The 24,174-nt window shown below is 35.8% G+C and overlaps 1 protein-coding gene across 6 annotated transcripts in view; it reads right to left on the bottom strand.

Annotated features, from left to right (window-relative positions):
- The window catches only part of CLASP2 (cytoplasmic linker associated protein 2), a 153,051-nt gene that overhangs the window by 113,295 nt on the left and 15,582 nt on the right, over window positions 1–24,174 (bottom strand). For all 6 annotated transcript variants that reach the window (XM_067291310.1, XM_067291311.1, XM_067291313.1 and 3 more), the window contains 5 exons: window positions 14,185–14,288; window positions 10,656–10,747; window positions 10,244–10,319; window positions 8,639–8,736; window positions 3,082–3,152 (listed from right to left, as the gene is read on the bottom strand). In XM_067291310.1, coding sequence (XP_067147411.1) covers window positions 3,082–3,152; window positions 8,639–8,736; window positions 10,244–10,319; window positions 10,656–10,747; window positions 14,185–14,288 — 441 coding nt within the window. The remainder of the gene's footprint in view (window positions 1–3,081; window positions 3,153–8,638; window positions 8,737–10,243; window positions 10,320–10,655; window positions 10,748–14,184; window positions 14,289–24,174) is intronic.

The following is a 24,174-nucleotide window of genomic DNA, read 5'->3' as shown; positions in this document are numbered from 1 at the left end:
CTCTTGTACCTTCTTTACTTCTCATCTGTTGGTTTTTGAAGCTCCTTGCTATGCCCTGTCCCAATTATTCAATCAATAACTGTTTCAGTATCTTTTTCACCTCTCCCATCCTCCAGGAGGATTTGTCAGGTTCTACTGATAACTCCTTCCCCCTCCCTCCTCCTTGCTTACCAGGGATCAGAGTCAATGAAGGAAGATGGTGACACACGACTGAAAGGGGCTGTTCACGCTAGGTCCACTTTAACGCAATCAAAAGGATAAGGGATATTAAATCCTCCAGTGTGCATGAGAATACACGTAGTGTATCTGTTCCTCTTCTCCCTGTTTTTCTCACACATACCTAAAGATACCAATACAATGCTTTTAAAACCTGTAACATGGAAGACCTAAACTTGAAAAGTCACTGTGTTTAGTTATTTTAGCACGATTTTGTTTTATGTATTTGTTGGGATTTTTAAAATGCTATGTAAAACATTTTTATTCAGATTGTTTAAAGCTGGGATTTTTGAGGTTTTATTTTAAGTACATGTTAAATGAAGTGACTGAAGAACTGTCAGAAGTATTATTTGATAAAAGGATCCTGGAGTCACACCCCTGGATTCTCAGAAACTAGGTCAATGCCACAAAGATTCACTAGCACAGCAGTGCCCCTTCGGACTACGAAAAAGCTCACATCTTTGACAGTTGTATTAGCAAGCCCTTCCTTACCCATTACACACTGCCAAGAGAACCCTAGCGAGTACAGCTAACTTATTTGGAAAAGTAACTCAGTTAAGCTAGCAAAAACATTCCTTTCACTGGTAAAACAGTCCACTAAAGAGCTTTGCCAGTGTAATTATATTGAGCCTATCAACACTTTTTTTGCCTTTTTTCTTTGGAAACATCATCCTATTCCCCCTTACCTTCCCAATCCCTACTCCAAAACAAACTCTATCTCTCATGTACATACATACATACAGAGAGAGAGAGAGAGACAGAGAGAGATACAGAGTTTGTTCATATATATATATATATATAAACAAAAAGTTTGTATGTGTATATATTTACACACACATATACATATATATTTAGAGAGAGAGAGAGAGTTTGTTTTGGAATAGGATATATTGGTTTTATATATCAAATTTTAAGAGCATTAAAAAAACCCCAAAACTTCAACATTCTACCATATGTATTTGGATATTAAAATCCTGCCTCTATCCAGACATGTTTGATAAAGCTCCTAGGAGAAATGTTGATAACCAGACTACAGGAATTCAACAGCAACTTTCAATTTACATATGGAAGCAATAAATACAAATTGTCCTTCAGAGAACAATGAAAGACTAAACCATGATAAAAACAATAGCAATAGAGCAGTATCTTTTTCAATAACACTGAAAAATGATCAGTTTAGATGTATTCAAAAGATACCCTAGGTTCAACCAAAAATACTGAAACAAATATGCTAGAAGGATTCTGTCTCTACAGCACCGAAACAGACTGAAACGTAATACAAGACAAACACAAGACAAAGTGATTTATACCACTGTAGATCAGCATTAACACCTGCATTTTACAGTTGAGATAACAATGGCTTAAAGAAAAAGCCAGTCGGTCAACTCCAGTAAGATAGTGACAAAAGCTCAGAAGTGCTATGTAAACTAGTTCAGCCATTAACACATTGTATTTATTATATATTAGGTATATTATATTCAAATGCATTCATTATATTCAATGCATTTATAGGTGTCTGCATACACACACACCCCTTCCTCCTGTAACTCGCTGTTCTCCACACTAAGCTGCCAACAGAAAAAAAAAAATACATGTAAAATTCATCTTTGAAACCCCTCAAACTTATGAGGCAATATTAACTTTCAATGCAAAAAATAATGGTTTACCCTTCCACAATGAGTAAATCTGCTTTAACAGAATATTTATGTAAAACATTTCCTGCCAAATTTAATATATATATATATTTTTATATTAATCCTTACACATTTATTTCAGTATTCTCAAAGGCTTCTCAGGAATAGCAATGTTTCAGTTCAAAACAGAATGCAGCATAGAAACTCTACCATAGCAAAGAAAAGGTTGTAAGTTCAGAGAAACGTGTTTGTAATAATCCCTTCTGTTTTTACACTAACGAGAAGGGTAAGGATTTTAAAATCAAAAGGTAAGTTTGTGTACATTAACAATTATATGCATTCCTCAAAATATTTCTATTCTTACACAGTTATAAATTTTAAACCTAGCAGTGCCTCCTTTTCAGGCAGCATTGTTGGTTTGAAAAACAACATCAGAAAACCTTCCCCTATAAAGCAAGATCTACTGATTCCTTGCAGGAGAGAGACAATTAAACTTTCAAAAACAAGCACATTAAAGCCATTGCCACACCACCTCCTTTGCTGAACTATTGATTTCTACAAAAGTTCTTTGTAAAATGTAGGTTTTAGTAATAAGAATGATTTTGCTCCTTTATATTATAAAATACTGTATCAAGAATGCACTAGGAAACAAGAATTCTCTGCACAACAGATTTCGTTTTCATGAAATGCACCAAAAGAAGAGCTCAAACTCACTACCACAGAGGGGAGTTTCAATAGAAAGTCTTAATTTCAACATTTCAGTGTCTCTGAATATTAGTTCCCTATTCGTAATCATTGTAAATACTCTATATGTTTTACAATCATTCAACATTTTAACTGAGAAGGAATCACACAATATAATCACATCCAATTATTGTTTTCTTTTGGAAACATACTGTAATATAGGATAAAGGCTTGTTTGATTGCCTCCCTCCCCCCTGTGCAAGAATATAAGAATGGATCCTGAGCACACACATAGCTGGCTAAAGATCCACTGCTTGCTTCCATGCAGCTTCAACACTTTTTTCAATTGTAGCCTGATTGTAGTTCAGAAAGACCTTCAGTAATATAGTATGAACAAGTTTGTTTTCCTATATAGTCTGATTTTCATAGTATTCCTACACACACGTTTCTAGAGTCATCTGTCTCACTTTGGTAATGCGAAAATGTATATTTATAATCAGATCTTAAGACTAATACAAGGTAAATATTTACATTCTTTCATACTCACCACTGATACTACTTAAAATCATATTTCCAGAGTTTCTCACTTCATCAAATTTTGCAAAGATGGTTTGCAACCTGTAAAGAACAAAAAAATTATTTTTGTCTATTTGAAACCCTCCATGTTACTGATAAAAACAGCAATGTATTTATTATCACATATAAAGCAGTAATATAGCTGAATGTTGGCAAACGCAAGGGATTATGCATATCTAAAAACAATTTCCAAAGGACTCTTCCTCTTAAGTTAGTTGAGCATCTTCAAACAAATGCACAGAAAAATTAAGTCGACTTAGCAAAGAACAAGACTGAACATTGTAACAAGTATGACTGAAATAATTAAAACTCTCAAGTACAGGTTCAGTAATAGTATGTATCAGGTTCAAAGTGGCTGTGATATTAGCATATTTATGCACAATACTAAAAGGTAACAATTTTAACACTGAATGTTTATGTGGAAAAAAATAGGGATTACTATTTAACTTGTTCCAAGACAATTACTGTTTTTTTATCAAAAGTCTCAGTTTTGTTATGAAGATATTTTTGAAGTAGTTTGCTTTTCAACAGCAAAAAGAAGGAAATCCTTTTTTTTCCTAGACTTAAAATACCCTTAAACACTCTAGATATGTTCAGCACTATTATATACCACTGATTACATACCCTCATAATAAAGATATACTGTAAGTCCTGAAGTACAGATAAATAGCAAAAAGTTTCCATTATTTTCAGTTTAGTCAAACAAAATAGGAAATAAAGGAATTAAACTTACTTCAACACATGTAAGAATAAAGGAGACATCTTATTAAAGAAATATAATGAAATATAATGCTTGAGATGTACCAGTATAACATTTCAAGTTCTCTAATACAGAGACTTTAATAAGAAGGCTGCCACTGCGATCATCGCCTCTGATATCATGCAATGTTCTGAGTTTGGCTGCTACAAGGAGAAAATGCTGTTTAATCAAAAAAGCTGGCCAAACACCTGAACAGCCATTTCTCATCACTTCTGCAGAAAATGCAGTAAAAGCAGTGGAAGTATCTCGCAGAACAAATCTGACCCACAGGCTAGCAACAGGTCTGTACTGACATACCATTCAACTGCAAACGATGGAGAACATTTTCTTACATTTCTCCAGTGACTTCTCTTGCATCTTAAATTTCTCTGAATATGGTAATGTCTAACATGTACATGAACTTTAGATACAAGACTAGCAGGTTTGAATTCTGGCCTTAAACGCATAGAGTTACTACTTACAAGTCACAGCTTGCAACTCCAGAAACAAGCCTAATTCAGCTACATCACCAGTGCTAGAGACTGCATTACTTGATTCAAAATTTGTTAAAAGAGCAACTATTTAAAGGTTCTGTTTACTACTTACTACTACAGTCTGGATTGTAGTAAACAGTAGTAGTGTATTAAGACACACCAAGAAAGATGAGAGAGAACAATGCTTGCATATGAAAATTCTCATAATATAGAAAGCAGCAAAATGAAGGATGCATGAGGAAATTTAACTTCAGCATTTCCATATGAATACACAGTTTTTACTCTATGTTCCACGTACAGAGGTTAATACTTTCACTATACATGACCTACCTTCCCTGACACACTGTATACTCATTTCACTCACCTGCACCTCCTGTACCTAATAATGAATGTGATAAAACCATGAACTCAGACAGACAACAGTATGAAAATCCTTAGCACTTTATCACTTTCAAAGGTTTCATCTTAATACTCAAAATAAGTTATTTTTGTTTTCAAAGTACTCCAAAGCAATTCGCTAAAGAGCGGAATTTGTCCTGTACTTAACAGGCACACAACAGAACTACACAGAATAGGCTGGAAATTCCCCAGGAAGGCCTGCCTTATTTCTCACATGGCTAAAAAGCAAACAAAACAAAACAAAATTTAGATCATATAAATCAAAAACCTAATAACCCGTAACACAAACCAACAATTATTCTACCTTCTGAATTTATTTCTCAAAATTATCTATGACTCTGTGGTACTTTGCATAAACTTCCCCCAATGTACTTGTCACTCTTCTTTCTGGATCCTACTAACCTCTCCCTCTTGTGCCACCACTGCATTTCTAACCTTTGCAGCCACAGCAAAACGTCTGAAATAGCAGCAATTCACAAACGTCAGACTACATTGCATTAATGTTAAACCTCAGTCTTCTAATGAAAAGGTCAATTTGTGAACCAAAGGCAATTTATACCAAAATGTATTTTTTGCACCGTTTTGGACTTGAAAGAGTATAACAGTAATTTTTACGTTAAAGTTTGGACTTCAGACATCTGAACTCTCTACACAAACCAATGTGTTTTTATACGTTTATGCTTCTCAAGTAACAGCGGGCAAGTTGCCAGATGACTTCCCAAAAGATCTTAAAAGTCAGTTAACACTCAATCCAAGCAGCTACTATCTTCCAGAGCCATATGTATTATTCCTATCCTTGAAACATCAGCCATACAAATTCCATACTACGACAAATTAAATTTGGCCCATATAGAACTGTCCACTATTCTTGGCCCATAGAACAACAAATACAGCATCCACTTTCAGTATTTACAGTTAATACTAATATTTAAAGGCCTGATACCAAAGACTGCCAAATCTTTTTGACAGTAACTTTAATAAAAGGGAAAACACATCCAAATCTCCAAACACTGACTTGATACAGATTTTTCCCAAAATGGAATATGCCTCAGGTGAAAAGCAAGGTATTGTTCTGAGATTTGTAAACTGGAAAAAAGCAAACTGAAAACAGGAACACATTGCACTGATGTTATTTATAAATGGTAACTTGCAAATTAATCTCTATAAGAGAATAAAACTGCACTGAGAAAAATACTTTAATAGGAAGTAGAATCAAACTACAAAAGTGAAATCTCATCTTCTTCTGCTGACCATCTAGATTCCTAAACAGGTCCAGCAGACCTTCTCTAGAAAACCCAGTATTGTTAAAGCTAACATATCAGATGCAGATTACAAAACCTTTTAAGCCTAGTGAAATTAAATTACTAATTACATTTGCCTTTATAGGGACACAATATGTATATACCATTTACCTATTTAAGAAAGTTGAACAATATCTCAAAACAATGCTTGATTAATTTTCCTGCCTTTCAGCAGACATTAGCTCTTACTTTCAGTACTTTAGGGCAGAGAGTATTCAAGCAGCAACAAACAGACCTCTAATGTGCAATTTGTTATGTAAACTAAATATGTCTACATTCTATTAGATCATGCATATACCAAACGCTCAAGTAATAGGGTTTTCTATTAACATGCATGTCTATGCAAAATTTTTTTTAATATACTGTCATATAGTGAAAGAGATGCAGTACAGTTCTTTAAGGCTGAACTCAACAACTGAAAGCAGCTGTCTGAGCTATTGATAATCTACCTATAGTACTTAAAATCCTTAAAATCTGCTCAGACATATAAATAGGAACATAAATTTACATCAGAACAACGATAAAATGACACTGTAAATCAAGTTGTTTCACAGATAATCACTCCTGCATAGCCACACACAAAGTTTAACGCATCTAACTGAAAGGAGAATTTCTGGCAGGCACTGGGGAAGAAACCTCTTTAATTAGGTCCACCTCTGAAGGAACAACAGTCTGAGCTACCATAGAGCTAATCTGTCTTTCCTGAACTTTGTCACCTACACTATTACTGCATGAAGGACTAGGTAGGGACTACAGGAATTCTGCTTCCTATCAATGCTAGGGCTGAAGACTAGTGATTTCATGTTTAACTCAATTAACTCATAACCCCCCCATCATCCCAACCTGAAGACTACTTAGAAGAACACAACGCAACCTCGATTGACCTGTTATTTTACACTGGCCTTGATCCCAAGATTTACTTAGTTTGTATCACATCGAAATGTGAGGAGGATAAGTGCTAAGCCTAAACTTGTGGTCAGAACCAACATTCACAGTACAGGCAAAGGCTGTAATCTGCTTTCCTTCATTCTTATCCTCTATTTCAAAAGAGGCCCAAGACTCTGTCTCGATGCAAAAAGGATTTTTTCAATATGTTCCATTTATCTGTCATGAAACTTAATTTTTTTGAATTGTAGTAATACTACAGCCTAATACTTCTGTGGTAACCATATAATTTCTTGATACTCCAGAATTATGACAACCATTAAGTAGAAGAGAGCATTTATAATTTTCCATTGATACAGCAACTTTTTGTGCAACAGGCTGAACTCTGCCCAGAATGTGAAACAATAAATTCCACACCATTCTCCTATGATATTTCAATACTGTGTAAATCATCATTACAAACAAGAGCCAATCATTCTTAGATGGGTCTGATGAGTGAAGGTATCCATTTCGATACTCTCTCTGACTCCATTATTAGATACATTCAGCTTTTCCAAGACTGAGAAAGTGAGATGAAGAATCAAAGTGTTATGTTAGTTAGTAAGAGGTTAACACATCTTTAAAAAAACGTAAATTGCTTTCAATAAGGAGTTTGAAAGATTTTATTGCATAAATAGTCTTTCCCCCAAGCAGAGTATCAAACTCTGTCTAGTTTTCTTAAGGAAACAAACCCTTACCACAGTAGCAACAATACAAAGGCTACTGTTATTTCATATAAATTAACCTATACTGAACACAGACCAGCCTTTGAAAGATATGAATTGCTCTTTGTAAACAGAAATGAATGAAGAAAGCATTTTCAAAATTTCATTTCACCTTTTACAAGAAAAATTCAGTGTTCTGTGATGACATATGCAGCAGTTAGTCCAGTGAATATTCCTTTCTCAATGAACCCCAGAATTGCATTTTCAGAATTTGGAAGTGACACTTTGAAAAGCACCTCTCTTATCTAACTGTGGCCTATTAGCAAACATCTATGGTGGAAAGAACTGGCCTGATGCAATTAGCAGGCAGCAAGGGAGGACCTTTCTCCTTGTAGAGACTAACTTCAGGAAGGTAGTAGTTAGTTGAGGATCTGCCATACTTCCTCTTCGCTCACAAATGTGTGTGTAAACAGACTCTCTCGTTCTCTCTGTCACTCACACAGATGCACAGAACATGAAAAGGATTGACTGAAGTGCCTCAGTTGTGACTCTTCTACATTCAGGCTAAATAGCCATTACCGAGTAATAAGCAAGATATATATATTCAAATATCTTCCAGTAATTTTCCCACTTCTCAGTACTCATATAGTATATATTTGCATAATTCTCAAATATTTTTCTAGTATTCTCAACTTCTTGTACAATCAAAGGATTTCAACTACTGAATGTTAGGTTGATTTTAGTCATACACTTGTATGCCTCTTCAAAGTAGAAAAGAAGATAGCAAGTTCTCCACTCCATTTGCGTATAACTGGTGGTGGGGTTGTTTTTGTTTTTTTGTTTTTTCATCTGAAAGGAACACTAGTGATGCCATGATGGAAGCAAAACTAACTGGAAGACTGAATAAAAATAATACTAAGTTTTGAACAGTTTTTAAGTGAGTTTTAAGTTCTGACAAAAACAGTAACACAGAACAGCTCAGGATCACAAAACTAAACTAACTCACCTTCCAGGAGGAATTCCCCTCTTATTAAGGTCTATTCGTACTTTCTCTCCCACATGTCTATAAACCTCTACAATGGCTAGTATGGCAGCATCTCTCACCTGTGAATGCACAGATTGAATTATTATTAATTGCAGGGTTACAGAAACCAATACATTTTACTGACAACCCACCAATCTTCCAACCTGCACGCTGACTTATCTTACAAAACAGTTGAAACTGTGAGGACAGAAGAGAAAGGAAATACAACCGTTATTTCAAGATAGTGTTTTTTCCAAAGTGAAGCATGTCCAGATGGTAAATGAAAAATCCTAGAAAACAGCTCTAGATGGAATTTCTGGAATGAACATATTTGTGGGAAAAACGTGTTTTTTTTTTTTTTAAGACCCTGTCACACTAGGCAACAATTCAAAAAGTTAGTTTGTGCACTCAGTGTTGACACTTCACTTTGCTTTCATCTGTTTATACATGCAGCCAGGCCCTTCTTTAGAAATAAGGACATGACTGTCCACAAGAGTAAGCCAAAGTGCCCAGTATTAGCCTCACTTCCTTCATAAGGAATTACTAAGTGGTATCACATAAGCACGAGAAATAGAATAACAAAAGATGGGGAGCAGGGAAAAGAACAGTTAAAGCAAGGGAAGGGAGCGTCTCTTCTAAAAATTTGAGCCACACTTATCACAAAAAACACTGCTAAAATGCATGTTATTAAATTCCACTATTCCTTATAAAGCATTATTGGAATGATTTTAGTATTCTTCTTTGTAATGGTTTGAACTAAAAGGACAATCACTCTATCAAGATATGAACTACTTCGTTACTAGTGATCAATAAACAATTAAAACATTTTCTACAGAACAAAACAGTAAGACCAAGGCTATATAAAGGAAAGAAAGACTTTGTTACACTCAGAAAATAAGCGTAAAGAACTATTCTATTTATTTATCCCACTCACTCCAATGCTAGCTTTTCCTTACTGCATTTTTAAATATTCTTTCAGGCCCAACTTTAGATAAATCCAGAGAGAGGATTCAACCATTTCCATTTGAAGTTTTTCTAAAGTTCAACAGACTTCACCATTATGAACTACATTTCAAATTTTAGATGGTTCTTTGCTTAATCAATTTTTAGCTACAGTCCTTGCATGTGCTCAAATGCCAGTTGGGTTCAATTTAGAGATTCTTATCCATCTGGTACACGATAATGTTACATTAGCCAAATTTAGCAGGCTATTACAGGTGTCATTCAGGGGCTCTCTGTAGAGTCAGTCCTTCTTGTCAATATAATTTGTATTGGTTTTCTTTCAACACACTCTATGAGAAACAACTACTTCCAATAATAACCAGTTTCAATCTTTGAAGACAAAACTGAAGGGGCCAGTACACTAAACTTGAGAAGGAACACTGCTGCCTTTGCAACTCTATCCTCACCTTCCAGTGGATGCACCGATTTGAAAGAAAATTGATTTATTGTTTTTCAAGGTGGAAAAAGAGATCTTTTGCATACTAACAAGTCTATGGGCTTTTCCTAAATGCCTACATTAATTTGGAATTCACTTTTCTCTCAAAGTATAGTAGTTGAAGTAACGGGAAGTAATGAAATGCTTACCTGACTATTCGAGTCACCGAACAGCATACACAGATGGGGTACCAGCTTGCTGAGGATTAAAGGTTGTGCACCATAACTACAAAACAAACAAAAAGTTAAATGTCATTTTTGGTAGAAATACAGAAGATGCTTTATGTGAAAGAGAACTTGTAGCTTAGCATTGATAAAATTCAAATTTACATGCATGAATCAAGCTCCATCTCTCTCTCATGAGTCTTTCATCTATTTTTAAATAAGACAAAATATTATACCTTTAATCTTTCTTTTAGAAAGCTCATAGGTCAAGTTGTTTGATTTTTCCTGTTTATGATTTTTAATTGAATCAGACTTCTTAAAGTACTAATTTCAGAAGAAAAAAAACACTTGGAAAAAGGACAGAATCCATATGTCTCCAAGGAAACCAAAAGCTTACGTGTTTAAGGTCGCAGTAAGACACAAACAAACTCCTTCTCGGGATCGGTAATTCTTGTGTTTAAAGCCAACAGCAAGGCGTTCCCAAATGTACTATAAAACAGAAATTGACTTTGATTACTGGAAGCACAATACAATGCAGTTCTATCCATTTTCTATAATTACATTCATAACAGCTACAAAAACAACAACAACAGACAGGTCCACTGGCAAAGTAAAGGCATTTCTCAGATAAAATTAAATCACAAAATTTGCAACATGAAACACAATACAGATTATCCCATGCCCCCCAAAATTCTAAAATGTCCTGAAATCTAAGTATTTTCATTGCTTGAGAAATAGCTTTTAAAAATATATATATATATATACACACAGAATTGTTGGTTACAAATGCACAAACATTAACATTTCAAACTAGCGACCCAAACAGAAGTTTCAATATTTTTTGCTTCATATTCTCCCTGACAAAATTTTCTCTCATCCATTTTAGTTTGCCTTTATCCATACTCCTCCTGTCCACTTCTCTTCTACTTTTGCTTTAAATTTACTTAAGATTTCTTCATTTTTCGATTATTTCTTGCCTGTTCATTCTCATTTCTCTGCTTCTATTTTTGTTCTGCTTTCGCTCCTTTTGTGCTGGTGGTGTTTCCTGTGGTATGAGTCTCTGGCTCACTAAACCCTCATTTACCTTCTTGCACATTCATTTTTCATTGCCTGCCTTTATTCTCTCACTTCTCAGTTTATCTTTTTACCTTTCCATTTCCTGGTCGTCTTCTAGCTGTATGTTATGGTGCAAACAGTGTAAACATGAAGCTTACGAGACTTTGGGTTCTCAGTAGTATTTCAGAGCAGATGCACAGACTCAAACTGCAACTCCCTCAGCTGCAGCGCTGCCATTACGGTCTGAGCCAGCCAGCCAGCATCCGAGGGCAGTGTTGCCTAGCAATGGCTGCACACTGGCAATAGCACATTTTGCAGCTTAGGCACCACCCTCCTCCTTACCCCTGAAGTACTGCAATTCCAATCCATAACGATTACATAAATCTTTTAAAATGCATTAGATGCAGATTATTACAACTGTATTTGGCTTTCTGAAAAATACTCGCAAATAGCTACTGATCAACAAAAACAGATAGCTGAAGAAGCAGGGAATATGGCACTCTTTCCTAATGAGGTAGCACATTTTATAGCAGATATAATATTTCCAATTACAATCTGCTTGATCAGTTTGAACCAGATGTGATTTTTTTTTAATTCTTTATTACACTTAAAGAAAACAAGCCTTAGACAAGCAGAACATGGCTTGCATGCAAAACTGCACAGGTTAACAATAAAGAACAGGATTTTATGGAAGAAAACCTTCCAATATTAGCCCATCATCCAGGACAAATATGAAAAAAAGGAAGTCGCCTTTCCAGGTGTACAAAAACAGAGGTAGAGAGGAAACTGTACAGTACTGAAACAAAGCAGAGACTGAAGAGAAATTTAACTTTTACTAAATTAACCCCAGTTTAAGAATCAAATTACTTTAAACAGAGAAATTCAGTTTCTTAGAAATTTCAACTTGCATGCAATAGACGACTTGCTAGCACCAGCTGGTATCAACCTCCCTTAGCCCTATCTATGCATTTATACAAGCTATATTCTGATTTTGCTGCTTCCCCTCCACCCTTACAGCCAGCTACCCCAACTCCCCCCCCTCCCTCCTTTTTGAACACATTTACAACAAAACAAAGGAATTTACTCCAGGACAAATTAAATAGTATTCAAGGACACACTAGAACAGACCAGATGAGATGATCAGCAAGAGACTTACGGGTCTTATCCAAAAAAAAAGGATTCCACCCAACTCTTCCAAAGGGATGCTTCTCTGCAGCAAAGGGAGCCTAAAACTCTGTAGCTCAGGTTGGAGGCACAGGAAGGACTTCTCTGTTTTGGTCCCTGCTGTGAGGATGATTTATGCATTTCATCCAAATTTTTAGTGAAAATACATAAGCAGTCCTGGGAGCAAAGATCTGAAGCCAGGATTCTCTCATGCCAGGGGAGGTACCAGAAGAGCTATGTCTTCTCTAATTTACATACACTCTCCCTTGGACCCCCATGCATCTTGTATGCTTTCCTACACTGCGGGCAAGCTTCAACAAAGGGTATGGAAGCTTCTCTCATCTTAGTGTACAGTCTAACCATTAAGGCTCTCTTCAGAAACTGAAAGATGTATTGGTAATCCAAAATTCTTTCATGATGAAGGCCTATCATACGAAGCAAGTATCACCACATTTTTTATCAGCTATTGCACAAGTGGAAGTGTCTCCAAGATGCTATGCTGTGCATTTATCCAAATGCTAGTAGTGTAGGGGGCAGGTGTGCTTTCAGGTCTCCATGCCGCATACTTCAGAGCATCTTGGACACAAGAACACGCCACCTGTGAAGCACTTGTGCTTAGGCATGAAATAGCTGCTGTGATGTCTCCTGTCTATGAATACAATTAAAACCGGAAACTCTTGGACAGATAAAGGCAAGGCTTTGTGAATGACATTACTAAACTTTGATGCCTGAACATCATTCAGACCCATGACCAAATGATGTGTTGAAAATGTTTTGTGTTTGATCAGAGATAATTAAGTTTCTATAGCTGCTTGACGTACAACCTGGTTTTTTCCTATCCTGCAGGCAGAGCAATCAAGAACAGTTTTCTTACTACAAATGGAGTTTGCAAAATTACATTCCTTGTGAACAGAGTCAGGAATTTGCAGTCACAAAACCTCATTTGGTTAAGCAAAATGAGGTTCACAAAATGAAGACGCTCCCTATTAACTTCTGCACTTAAACTCAGAAACAGATTTTATTAGGAGGAATTAAAAAGACGAGTAACAGTTCCTACTGATGACCAGAGTCCCTGGAGTTTTGAATTATAGCACTACTCAAACAATATAATCCTGTTAAGTAATCCTACATTTTTCAGACTCATGCAAGTAGGAATATTACATTTAGCACTTGGGAGCCACACAGTGCTCAGAATTGTACTGTACAAAGGTTTGCTTAACTCAGACTTCAACAGAAGTAGACAAGGCAGAGGGCAACTTATCACAATCTCAGTTTGTCAAAGGTTCCCACAGCAAATTAATCATACATCTAGAAAGCCAGGTTTTCTAAATTAGAATCCACTGTCTCAACTGTGGGACTACCACAGTCAGGTGCAAAGCTAATTAAAAAAATAGACTTATTTATTCCCATTATGCAAATTCAAAACCAGTACGTTGCTTCAAATATGCTTTAGCAAACAAACTCTTGCCACATGACATGAAAACATCTACTCCAAATTTAGCTATAATATGCAAAAACTGCAGAAATGCACTGTGCCAGATTTTTATCTTCAACTGAAGCTGAACAGTGCACCACTGTTAATCCATTAAGAATATCCTTAACACTGACGCCATTAACAGTAGTCATAATTGTGACATATTCAAACTCATGCATAAGTAATGAGCGCCATAAAGGCCTACATCTGAATCTACATTAAGTAATCATACCATGGGTGGTGCTGCCTCATCCATCAATTTCAATATAAGATTCTGTGCTTGCTCTCGAACTTGGTCTTTGGCATCTCCCATACGATCTATCAAAGGTAGAAGAACTAAAGGAAAGAAAAAAAAAAGAAGAAACAACCATTGAAGATTTTCCAATACTTAAATCTGTTTCAAGAAATATCCTTAAGATACATCTCACTCAAAAATAAAAACTGGTTTTAAGTTGCTCAAAATATTGTAAAGGCTTAAATGTATTTCTGAATATATTACAAGACTAAGAATAATGCATCAGACAAACTGAAGAACACAGTATCTTCCAACAGACTAAAAAGAAAAAGCTTGTCATCTTAACAGCTGTATGAATGACTTCAATTTAATCTTCAAAAAGAAGAACAAAAGCTTCTGAATTTCTGGCTTTTCTGAAAAAGAATACTAAGACCTGAGGAGTGGGGGCAGGGAGGGGGGTGAATAGGGATAGGATAGAGGACTGTTTCCAAATCAGAGCGATTTTGCTGTTTAATTATGGCAATTTAAAATTTTTAAATCCTCCCATTCACAAAGCATATCATACTGAAGTAAGGCTGAGTTCCCACAGGAGTATCCATAAAAGGTACTATTTTAAAACAAATGTCTTTATACAACATTTAACTGAAATTACACCACAGCAGATGATTTCATATCCTAAAATCAGAAGTCACTAGAATGAAAATCATTGCAAGACTTGCGAGATCTTCTATTTGCTTATCCAGCAATATCATTTATCAGATGTAATTATAATGTTATGATATTTAGAAAAGTTATTTGGATGAATGGTTAGATCAGCATTGTGCAAGACATGTCTCAGTTTGAAAAAAATTTTTTTTTTCATTTTGAGAACACACACACACACACAAAAAACAAACACCACACTTCTTCAGGGCGGAAGTGGTGAATTTCGGGAGTACTCAACTGACCCCTCCTAAATTTCCAATTACTCATATACTCATTGAATATTTTTTTCTCTCCAACGATATTAGTATGACTATTTTAAGCACTGTTAAACTCTTTTTTCCCTGTACCATAAGTTACAGGTGACATCTATTACAAAGGACTGAATATTGGACATTTTAAGGCAATCCTTGCTTTACAAAGAAGGAAACAAAACACTGAGAACTGCTCCAGTGAAGGGAATCACAGTGAATACCAATCCTGCTGGAACATGGTTCTTTCAATTAGGGCGTGCTGAGGCAGTTCACAGAGCTGTAGATACCAGGGCCCTGCTGAAACCACTAAAGCAAGCACAGAGAACAACTACTAGGCAGACTGAACAGAGATGAGATCACCGAGTTTAACTAAGCTATGACGCAGTCCGCAGATTTCGGTGCTTGTAGCTGCTAAACATACCAACCTTTGTCATTCACGGAGCTCTTCGAGGGGCTACCAGCTACTGGAGCTGTTAGGGCATCCAAAAGTCTACAGGCTAGATTTTTTTCTAAACCTGAAGTTCCTGTAAGACCCCATATATGGTATAATATATTCTGTTTCCATATAAAAAAAGAAATTAGGCTGTTGCATGATGCCAACCACCAGTTAGTTTTCAGTTTGGTAGTCCATCTTTTCTGTCAGAATAAACTTTAACAGGAAATTCTTTTAAGCTGGTTGCATATCTGTGAAGTTTCAGAATGTTCAACTAGAAGCCAAAGGAGAACTCTAAACATATTTCAAATTGAATTCCTAATGCCTTCATCACTTTTTCCTCTCAATGTTATTAATGTCTAGGGAGAGCTATTTATATTATTACTTTTTCTGCATTAGTGAAAAATAGCTGAATTGTGTTAGCTATCCTTTCTATGGATAAAGATAGTGGGAAGCATGTCTTCCTACTTAAAAACTTGCACATTTTAAAGACACTCAAGTCCATCCCAGTTACCTGTTTTGCTGGTCCCTCTCTTTTTCCTACTCTACACCTTCTTGTCCAACCTTCACTCAGTGCCTCCCGGCCTCTCCTCGCTCCACCCTAGCCCAGTCCAGCCAAGATCACAGCACACAAAAACTTCTGGGTCAGGTAAGAAACCTCACCTCAGCCCAAAGCTGCAATTACAGCTGAGCTTCAGAGGCTGCAGTGCAACACCAGCTTTTGCTCTAAGTCAGGGTAAGCCAACACTACCACTAAAAGCAGCGGCTTTGCCCACTCACTACCCCAACCACTGTTTCCCACCTCCCTTACTCCAGCCCCTCCCTTGTGACAGCTTTTATCTGGCAACAGGATGAAGCGAGAACATACTCAGACATTCAGTGAAGATGATAACTCTTGCTGTTGATAGACTTGTATGTAAGAGACGCGTAAGCAACTCAACAGGAGCAGATGCTGGAGATTTGGGCATATTAACAGGTATCTACTGGGCATTGTGTACTGAGATTTTGTAAAAGGATTATAACCTGGCCAACTTTAAGCAGATTTCTATCCCTATCATGGATAGCAAAAGTCATACCTGCAACACAAGGGCACCCTGACAAAATTAAAGTCTCTACTTCAAAATATTAGAGTGTTATTACCTCCCACAGGATGGATAACCAGAAAATAAATCACTAAAAACAATGCCTTTTTCCCCCCACTTTTTTTTCCAAATACAACTGAACTATCATTTTGGCTGATAATTTTTATTTAAATTTTATATGCTTTCTCATCCCCATTACTGTCCTTCATTATGCTGCAATGCACATGTATGCATTTGGTCATTTCAGGCATCAGTGTGCAACTTAATCTCAAACAGATGTTGTTTAAGTTAAAGAGGGGCGAGGAAGGAGAAATAGGGCCATACCTGGAAGTAGTATTCAAAATGATAGTATCCTATCAAGTTACACAGTAAAGTATATAGCCTTTTGCCATGTTCAGTATGGATTCATGCATTCCTACTGTTTTATATTAATCTTAACCAGTTTACTTTCACTGTCACCCAGTTTCTTTAATTATTTCAAAGAGATTTTGGAAAAGGTAATAACGCATGACAACTTTTTTTTCTTTCATTTATCTCTGCTGATATGCAGAAAAAAGTTACACTACATGGAAGAGGCTCTGATTCTCTCTGTAGAGTTGCTGGTTATTCTTTGCATAGCCAAGAAGTACTATACCCCATTGGATTTGCCTTTTCACTATATTTTAGCTTATTGTAAAGTTTCCTATCACTGCCAGTCATTCCAGAGCTTTTCCTGTTAAGATTTCTATATTGCTATAGAAAGGTTTTATATTTTATATTTTAATTAAACAAACTTAAATTTTTTAGTAAACATATTCTATAGCACACAAATTAATTCCACCTGATCCAGCTGCAACTGAGCTGCTATTTACATCTTTTCCTTTATAACTGCATAAATAGTTACCCTTCTGTTATAACCCTGACACAGCTTACTATCCAATTGGTTTCTTTTTCATCATTTGTCTTCCTGTTCTTGGCTCAGTAAACCTAAAAAAATTTTTCTTTTATACAAATTCACATAACACTTATCACTAGTAGTTGGATAGCATATGCAATAGTTAAGGCCAAAAACAGTCTGGAGAGTCAGAGTACAGCCTTGAGAGATTAAATATTTATTTTCTCTACAGGGACAGAAGACGATAAACAAGTAAATCAGAGAAGTCAGTGCCTAGAAAGGTACCCAATTTCTTTAAAAAAAAATCCTGAGCATGCCCTGCAGCAGTGAATGCCATAGGTAGCACAAACAATTTCCTTTTGTTAAACTTTAACAGGAGTTCCTTCTGTTACGAGACAAATATGGAGCTTTTAAGTCTGTATTATTGCTCACAGCTCCCCCCTTATTCCATCTCTCTAGAACACTTCTACCTACTCTTTGTAAATGTCTGTTTTATGTTTACCCTCTCATGCTTACCCATTTCTATGGATCAGCTTTAGGTAGTCCATGTCTGCTCCACCTGGAGCTGCAATTGCAAAGACTTACAAAAAAACTCCAAACATTAAGCAAATAAGAATCTTTCCCAAGAAACCAACATTAGTGTCAGCAAAAATTCTCTTACTAAAAAGCCCAGCTTCACATCTTAGACTTGAAAGGAAAAGGCTTTTGGGACAGAAACAGAGGTTAAACCTAGGCAGCAATGTCTTTCTAGTTTTTTTCTGAAACCTTGCCAGTTCAGCCAACAGCACTAAATTGCTGCCAATATTAGAAAGAAAGGAGAAGAAACAGCTGCCTCAGCAATTAGAGCAATCACTGTTGTTATGGATAAGATGCACAGGAGAGAAAGGAATCTCAGAGGCTCCTACATGGCCAGCAACAGGGCCAGTCTGGCAGACTAACACTGGCAAAGGCTACTTTTAAACAAAGGCCCTTTAACGGGCTTTTAGAGGTGAGGGGGGCAGCAGGGCCTCCCTGCTCCCCTTCTAATATTCCTCTCTTCCCTTCTTAAGAAAAAGTCCAGTCCTGAATATGTAAGTTCAATCAATAGCTGTCTCAGACACATAAACATGCCTCTCCAGACCTTTCCAGCAGGCAACTAAGGCAATCATTAAGTGGATTAATGAGGTATATCGTTCATCAATCATACTGGAGAGGAAAAGAAATTTGCATTTATTTTATGATATATTCATGAACCTATCAGGGTCTCGGTCTCAGGTAACATGAGAAGAGAGCCCGAGGATTTTAAAGAGGTGGGTATACTAGAGCAGCAGGAAAGCTGGAAGGTAGAGAACACATGTCCATGTCATCTTCTGAAAACTTTAGCTCTGGGCTAAGTTTTTACAGCACTATATTCATTAGAACCAAACAGAAACCAAAACTAGGATTTCTCTACTTTTATTTGATGACATTGCATTTCCAGGTGTCATACAGCAATCAGGCCTCTTCAGTGTAGCATCCATAGACAGTAAACAGAAGATATTCTAGTTCAGGACTTATCAGTCTAGCATGAATCACTTCAGGTGAAAGTCATACTCACTACTAATAAATTCCTACGCTTGCCAGCCAGAACATGAAGAGCTTTAAAAGGCCCTATAGAAAAAATCTTTTTTTTTTTTTTTAAATTACGGCATTAAAGAATCTATCAATCACCAAGACAACACAAGTAACAGCTTAAATAAGCTATGAATATCAATCAGCTTAAATTACTGCAGTCACTAATCGATCATTAACTGTAGAGGGAACTGAAGGACTTTCAGGGATGTTGCATCCCTGAAAAGTTTTTTGTTGTTGTTGCTGTTGTTAAATTTGAAAATATAAAAGCAATTCAGAAGATCTATTCTTGAGGAAAAAAACTCAAAGAATTGAGTCCTCTTTCAAAAACCTTTACTTCCTTAAAAATATAAAATATTCAACATATTTTTAAGAACAAAACCCTACAATATATACCTAACACAGCTCTTCCTGAGGTCAATAAGCAGGAAAGTGAATAATCAATGTCACACAAAACCTGACTTGCATGTAGATGCAACAAGGTATCTTTGAGACAGACCTTTCTCACATAAATAGAAAGGCTTGCTTTATACTTCCTGAGCAACTTGATTTAATTTCCAAGTTTTGTCTAACTTTTGAGGCTGGCCTTTCTCTAAGCAGAGACATGGGCCACATGACCTCCAAAGGTCCATCCCAGCCTAAATTAATGCATGATTTTATGTTTATGTTCTATAAGCTTTTGTAATCTGGGATTCTAGAGTAGATGAAGCCATTAGTCTCAATATGGAAATAAAATTAAAACTCAAATATTCTATAAAAGAAAAGTCAAATATTTTTCTATATGTTATATATCCATGGTAGCTCATGTTAAAATAGATCTTCATTTTCACACTGTGGAGAAAAATATTTTTCCATACATGATTAAAAAAACCACAAATTAAAGAGTCATATCTTGATTAAACTTCACTTTTAAGCCTTCTCCAAAAAATTTCATGACAGTTATTAAACAGAAAAAAAAACAAGTAAAAATTAAGAAACTAGATGACACTGACCTAAACAGTCTTTCTCAAACAGAAATATTTTTTAATTCTGGCACCAAATACTCTTAATCCAATCTCACACTCTAAAAATCATTGCCCATTGCAATTACTTACAACTACTTAAAAAAAAAAAAAGCAGCACACTTGCATGCCTAATTATGGCAATAAATTAAAAAAAAGTTCAAATTGTTATGAAGAATCTAATTGAAAATATTTTTCATCACTTCCAAAAACTACCTGAAAAGAACTTAAAGTACTTTAGAAGGGTTTCACATCTTAGTATACAGCACTATAATAGTCTTCCAAAATTATTCTTGCCCACTGGTTTCTTTTTACCATAAACACTAGCATGAAGAATATGAAACTGCTATAATAAATGTATGTGTGTGTATGTACATATATACATGTGTGTGTACATACATATTATACATAAGTGTCAAATATAGTTCTCCTTTAATTTGCAGATAACTAAAAATATATTTTATGACATCTTGCAAAGTTGTATATGAAAATGAACAGCAATGTAGAAGAATAGCTCTATATATGCTCTATATATGCAGACAAAATATATCATGGCAAACTATTAAAACTGAAACAGAATCTATACTCCTTTATTGTACTGTATTTTATCTTCTCCTATTCTTTGGACAAAATCACATTTAATTGCAACATTATTACCTTTTTCTTATCATTATTCAATGCAGTACTCAATCTAGGCATAAAGGTTCAGAAATGGCTTGTTATATTAAATGCTACAATTTTCTCAGGAGATGCCATCTAAAAATTGGTTGTGTACCCTAAAAACAAAGCTCTCTGAAGTACTGGTCACTTTTGTTCATCACAGACTTAATTCTGATGGTAGAAATTGATGATATTAGAAACCCATGTCATTCATGAAATATTGAAAATACTGGAGAGGAGTTTAAAAATATGTTTTGTTTTGTTTAAAACAGTGAATATTCGGAATTTGTCATCACAGAACAAGAGAAGGTAGGTAGTGTCAGCAGGTTCAAACAGGGATTAGACAACAGGCACAGATGTACCCTCCAACATCTATAATCCAATGTGTGGGTGGGAATGGACCAGAGATGGGAGCCAGGCCCAGCTCACATTGCCACTGTCAGGGGTTGAACACTTGGCCCCAAGGACCGCTGGCCTAAGTCCAGGGGGCATTTCCTACATCAGTACAGTCAAAGGACTTGGTTGTTTAACCTTGTTTACGAACTGAAGAGGATTGAAAAACCATCAGTAAATAACTAACATTTTCTTCATTGACTGGACTTGCAAGGAGGGGTTAGGAACTGGTATGGGGAAAGAGAGCAAGATAACATTCACTCCTTTTAGAAAATGAAACTAGAGGAAAAAGTAAGATTATTTTTTCCAAAGCTCTATCATCCTATCACATTTGTACACAATTATAGCACTCAGTTTTTCTTCTAACATATAATATTTTAATGATTGATGCCATCACCTGGGAAAACAGAACAGGACAGAACAAATATGTACTCTTACACAAGCTGTTTTAATCCTCTGTTTTAGTCACAGAACAAGCAGTAGATATTCAATACTACAAGATGTAACACTGTATCAAATACTCCTTAATCTGCTCTGTTTTTCCAGAACCTAGTTCTCTAGGTTTATGAACTAACACATATCCTGACATATATTGCTTGTAAAGTATTTTCAAGCATCTTCACTGGACATAATAATAATATTCTAATTTGTGTCTCCAGATCTCCCAACACTGATGTCAGCAGCAGAGAGCAGGCAAGGTGGTTAATCAGAAAAGGGTAACACCTTGGAAGAAAGGTACTGTAACATTAGATTGTTGCCTGGGAAACTGAACTAACCCTCTTATCGGGCAGTTCAATATACTTCAATAGAAAGATCACTAATGCACTCTTCAGAGCATTGGAAAGCATCTGTTTTGAAGCTACTGTATTGACTTCGCCAAAATCTAATTTATGGCCTACATGTAGGCTGTAAAGACAGACAGAATAAGAAAGCAAGCATGTGTTTTATTTCTTAGCAAAAAGCCTGCTATTTTTGTGGGTGTGAAGCCACATCAGTTATTTTCTTCTGCACTTGAAAGAAGTCTGTCCCTATGATAACTGAACAGGAAATTAAACAGGGAAAAAAACATGTTTTGACACATTATGGTTGAGTAATACGCTATAATTCCATTATTTCCTGAGTTCACAATCATGAATAAGAACATCTCAGGGTTGCCAAAAATTAAGGCTGTTTTGTAAGACAAAAAACACATTTAAATTTCTGTATCTTTTATGACAGAAAATACTGCTATAAAACCAAAACTTTACATAGCGAGTCCTTTACGTGTACATCTTCCATTGATATATTCATGCTGCAATCCTGTTCTTCAGTGAGAATGTAATGACTGTTGCAGGAACCAAATTAGAAATTAACTATATTTTGAGTATTTCAAAATAATAATTAAATTGTGGGGAAAAGTTCTATTATGTTTGTTTTCCAAAAATAATATATCCAAATTTATTAGACCAAACCACAACGAAATAAATGCCTACCACATAAATTACTAACAAGATTTCCTGTGTGGCTATATCAATCTTGTCTCTTAATTGAAGAATATTTGCTTTCAGATTTCCCAACATTTTCAGGCTTAGCAGCATGACCTTTATTTTCTCTTCATGTAACCAATGAGAATTGTTAATCTGCAATACGCGATTACCCACCGCATTAACTATGCTCACATCAAACAGTGCCCTAATTGGACACTAACCAAGATATAAAAACGCTAAGATGATAGTTTGCATAAATAGTTGATTCTTCCCCACTGTTTGTCTATGGAAATTTTGTGCAAAAGCAGTTTCAGGAAAACAAAACAAAAAACTCTTAAGAGGATTTTTTTCCCTACTTCTAAGCAATTTTCATCACTGAGATGTAACAGAGCACAGACGTATGAAATAAAAGGAGTTTCTTCTAGCATCTGTAAGAAACTCAGTAAACACAGAGTAAGCTGTAACATAAGAGAAGAGGGACAATACAGCTTTCATAAAAAGACATAATACCTCACAAACTTGTAAGAGCCCTCTGGAAGAACAGCTGTGCACACAGACAAAGCTAACTCAGTTGACAGAGTGCAGATGGATTTGCAAATAGTTCTCAAAAGGGGTCTTACTGGAATTAAGGCACTATAAGGATAGATTCAGAATAATGCATGGGACAGGCAGCAAGAGACATCACCTTGGATTACAGATCTAAACCCATTATCATTACACAGGAAAGAGCTTAGGATGTTACAGTAGATATATTCATGAATATATTAGGTCAGTTTTCAGCGGCAGCATAACAAGCAAATACATTATTAGTAATTATTACAAAAAGAATAAATGACATAATGAAAACAAACATCATCATGCCACATATGCTGCATCTAAGCTGTGAAGGCTCCCTCATCTCAAAAACACTACAATAGAATGGTATTGAAAGGGGTAATATGAACATTAAAAAATATGTAACAACTTTTGTAGAAGAAACAATTAGCTCAGGACTCTTATGGCAGGGGGAATGATGGCAGAGGAGAGGCATAAAAAGATGTGTAAAATCATGACTGGCAGTGGAGTTGATAAGAAATGACGGCTCACCTCTTTAATATAAGATTTAGCAAGCATTAATTTAAATTATCAGACAGCCAATCCAAAAGGACACAAGAATTTTTTTCAGACCACATACAATCAAGCATTACTACAGAATGCTGTGGATGCCAGAGGTCTATGAGGGTTCAAAAAGCAACTAGATAAACTTGTGGAAAAAAAGGGCAGCAGGTTAGACACTAAAGATTATCTCTGTCTCGGCTGACCCTAAACTGCAAGATTGCTGACAACTAGGAGGTCATACTGAAGACATTATCACTGTATGTTTGTCCTGTACTTACTTTCTTCTTTAGGCAACTGCAAATGGGTCACTGCAGACACTGGTCTTTGGTCTGACTTACTAGAGCCAATCTTGAATTACGTTAGAGCCTAAACTGGCAGAGTCAACAGAATATAATTTGCTTACACAAACTTTTATTTCATGAAGGATTTCAAAG

The sequence above is a fragment of the Apteryx mantelli genome, chromosome 2 (assembly GCF_036417845.1).
Source record: "Apteryx mantelli isolate bAptMan1 chromosome 2, bAptMan1.hap1, whole genome shotgun sequence".
In the NCBI taxonomy this organism is placed as follows: domain Eukaryota; kingdom Metazoa; phylum Chordata; class Aves; order Apterygiformes; family Apterygidae; genus Apteryx; species Apteryx mantelli.
This window is presented reverse-complemented; position numbering and strand designations above follow the sequence as displayed.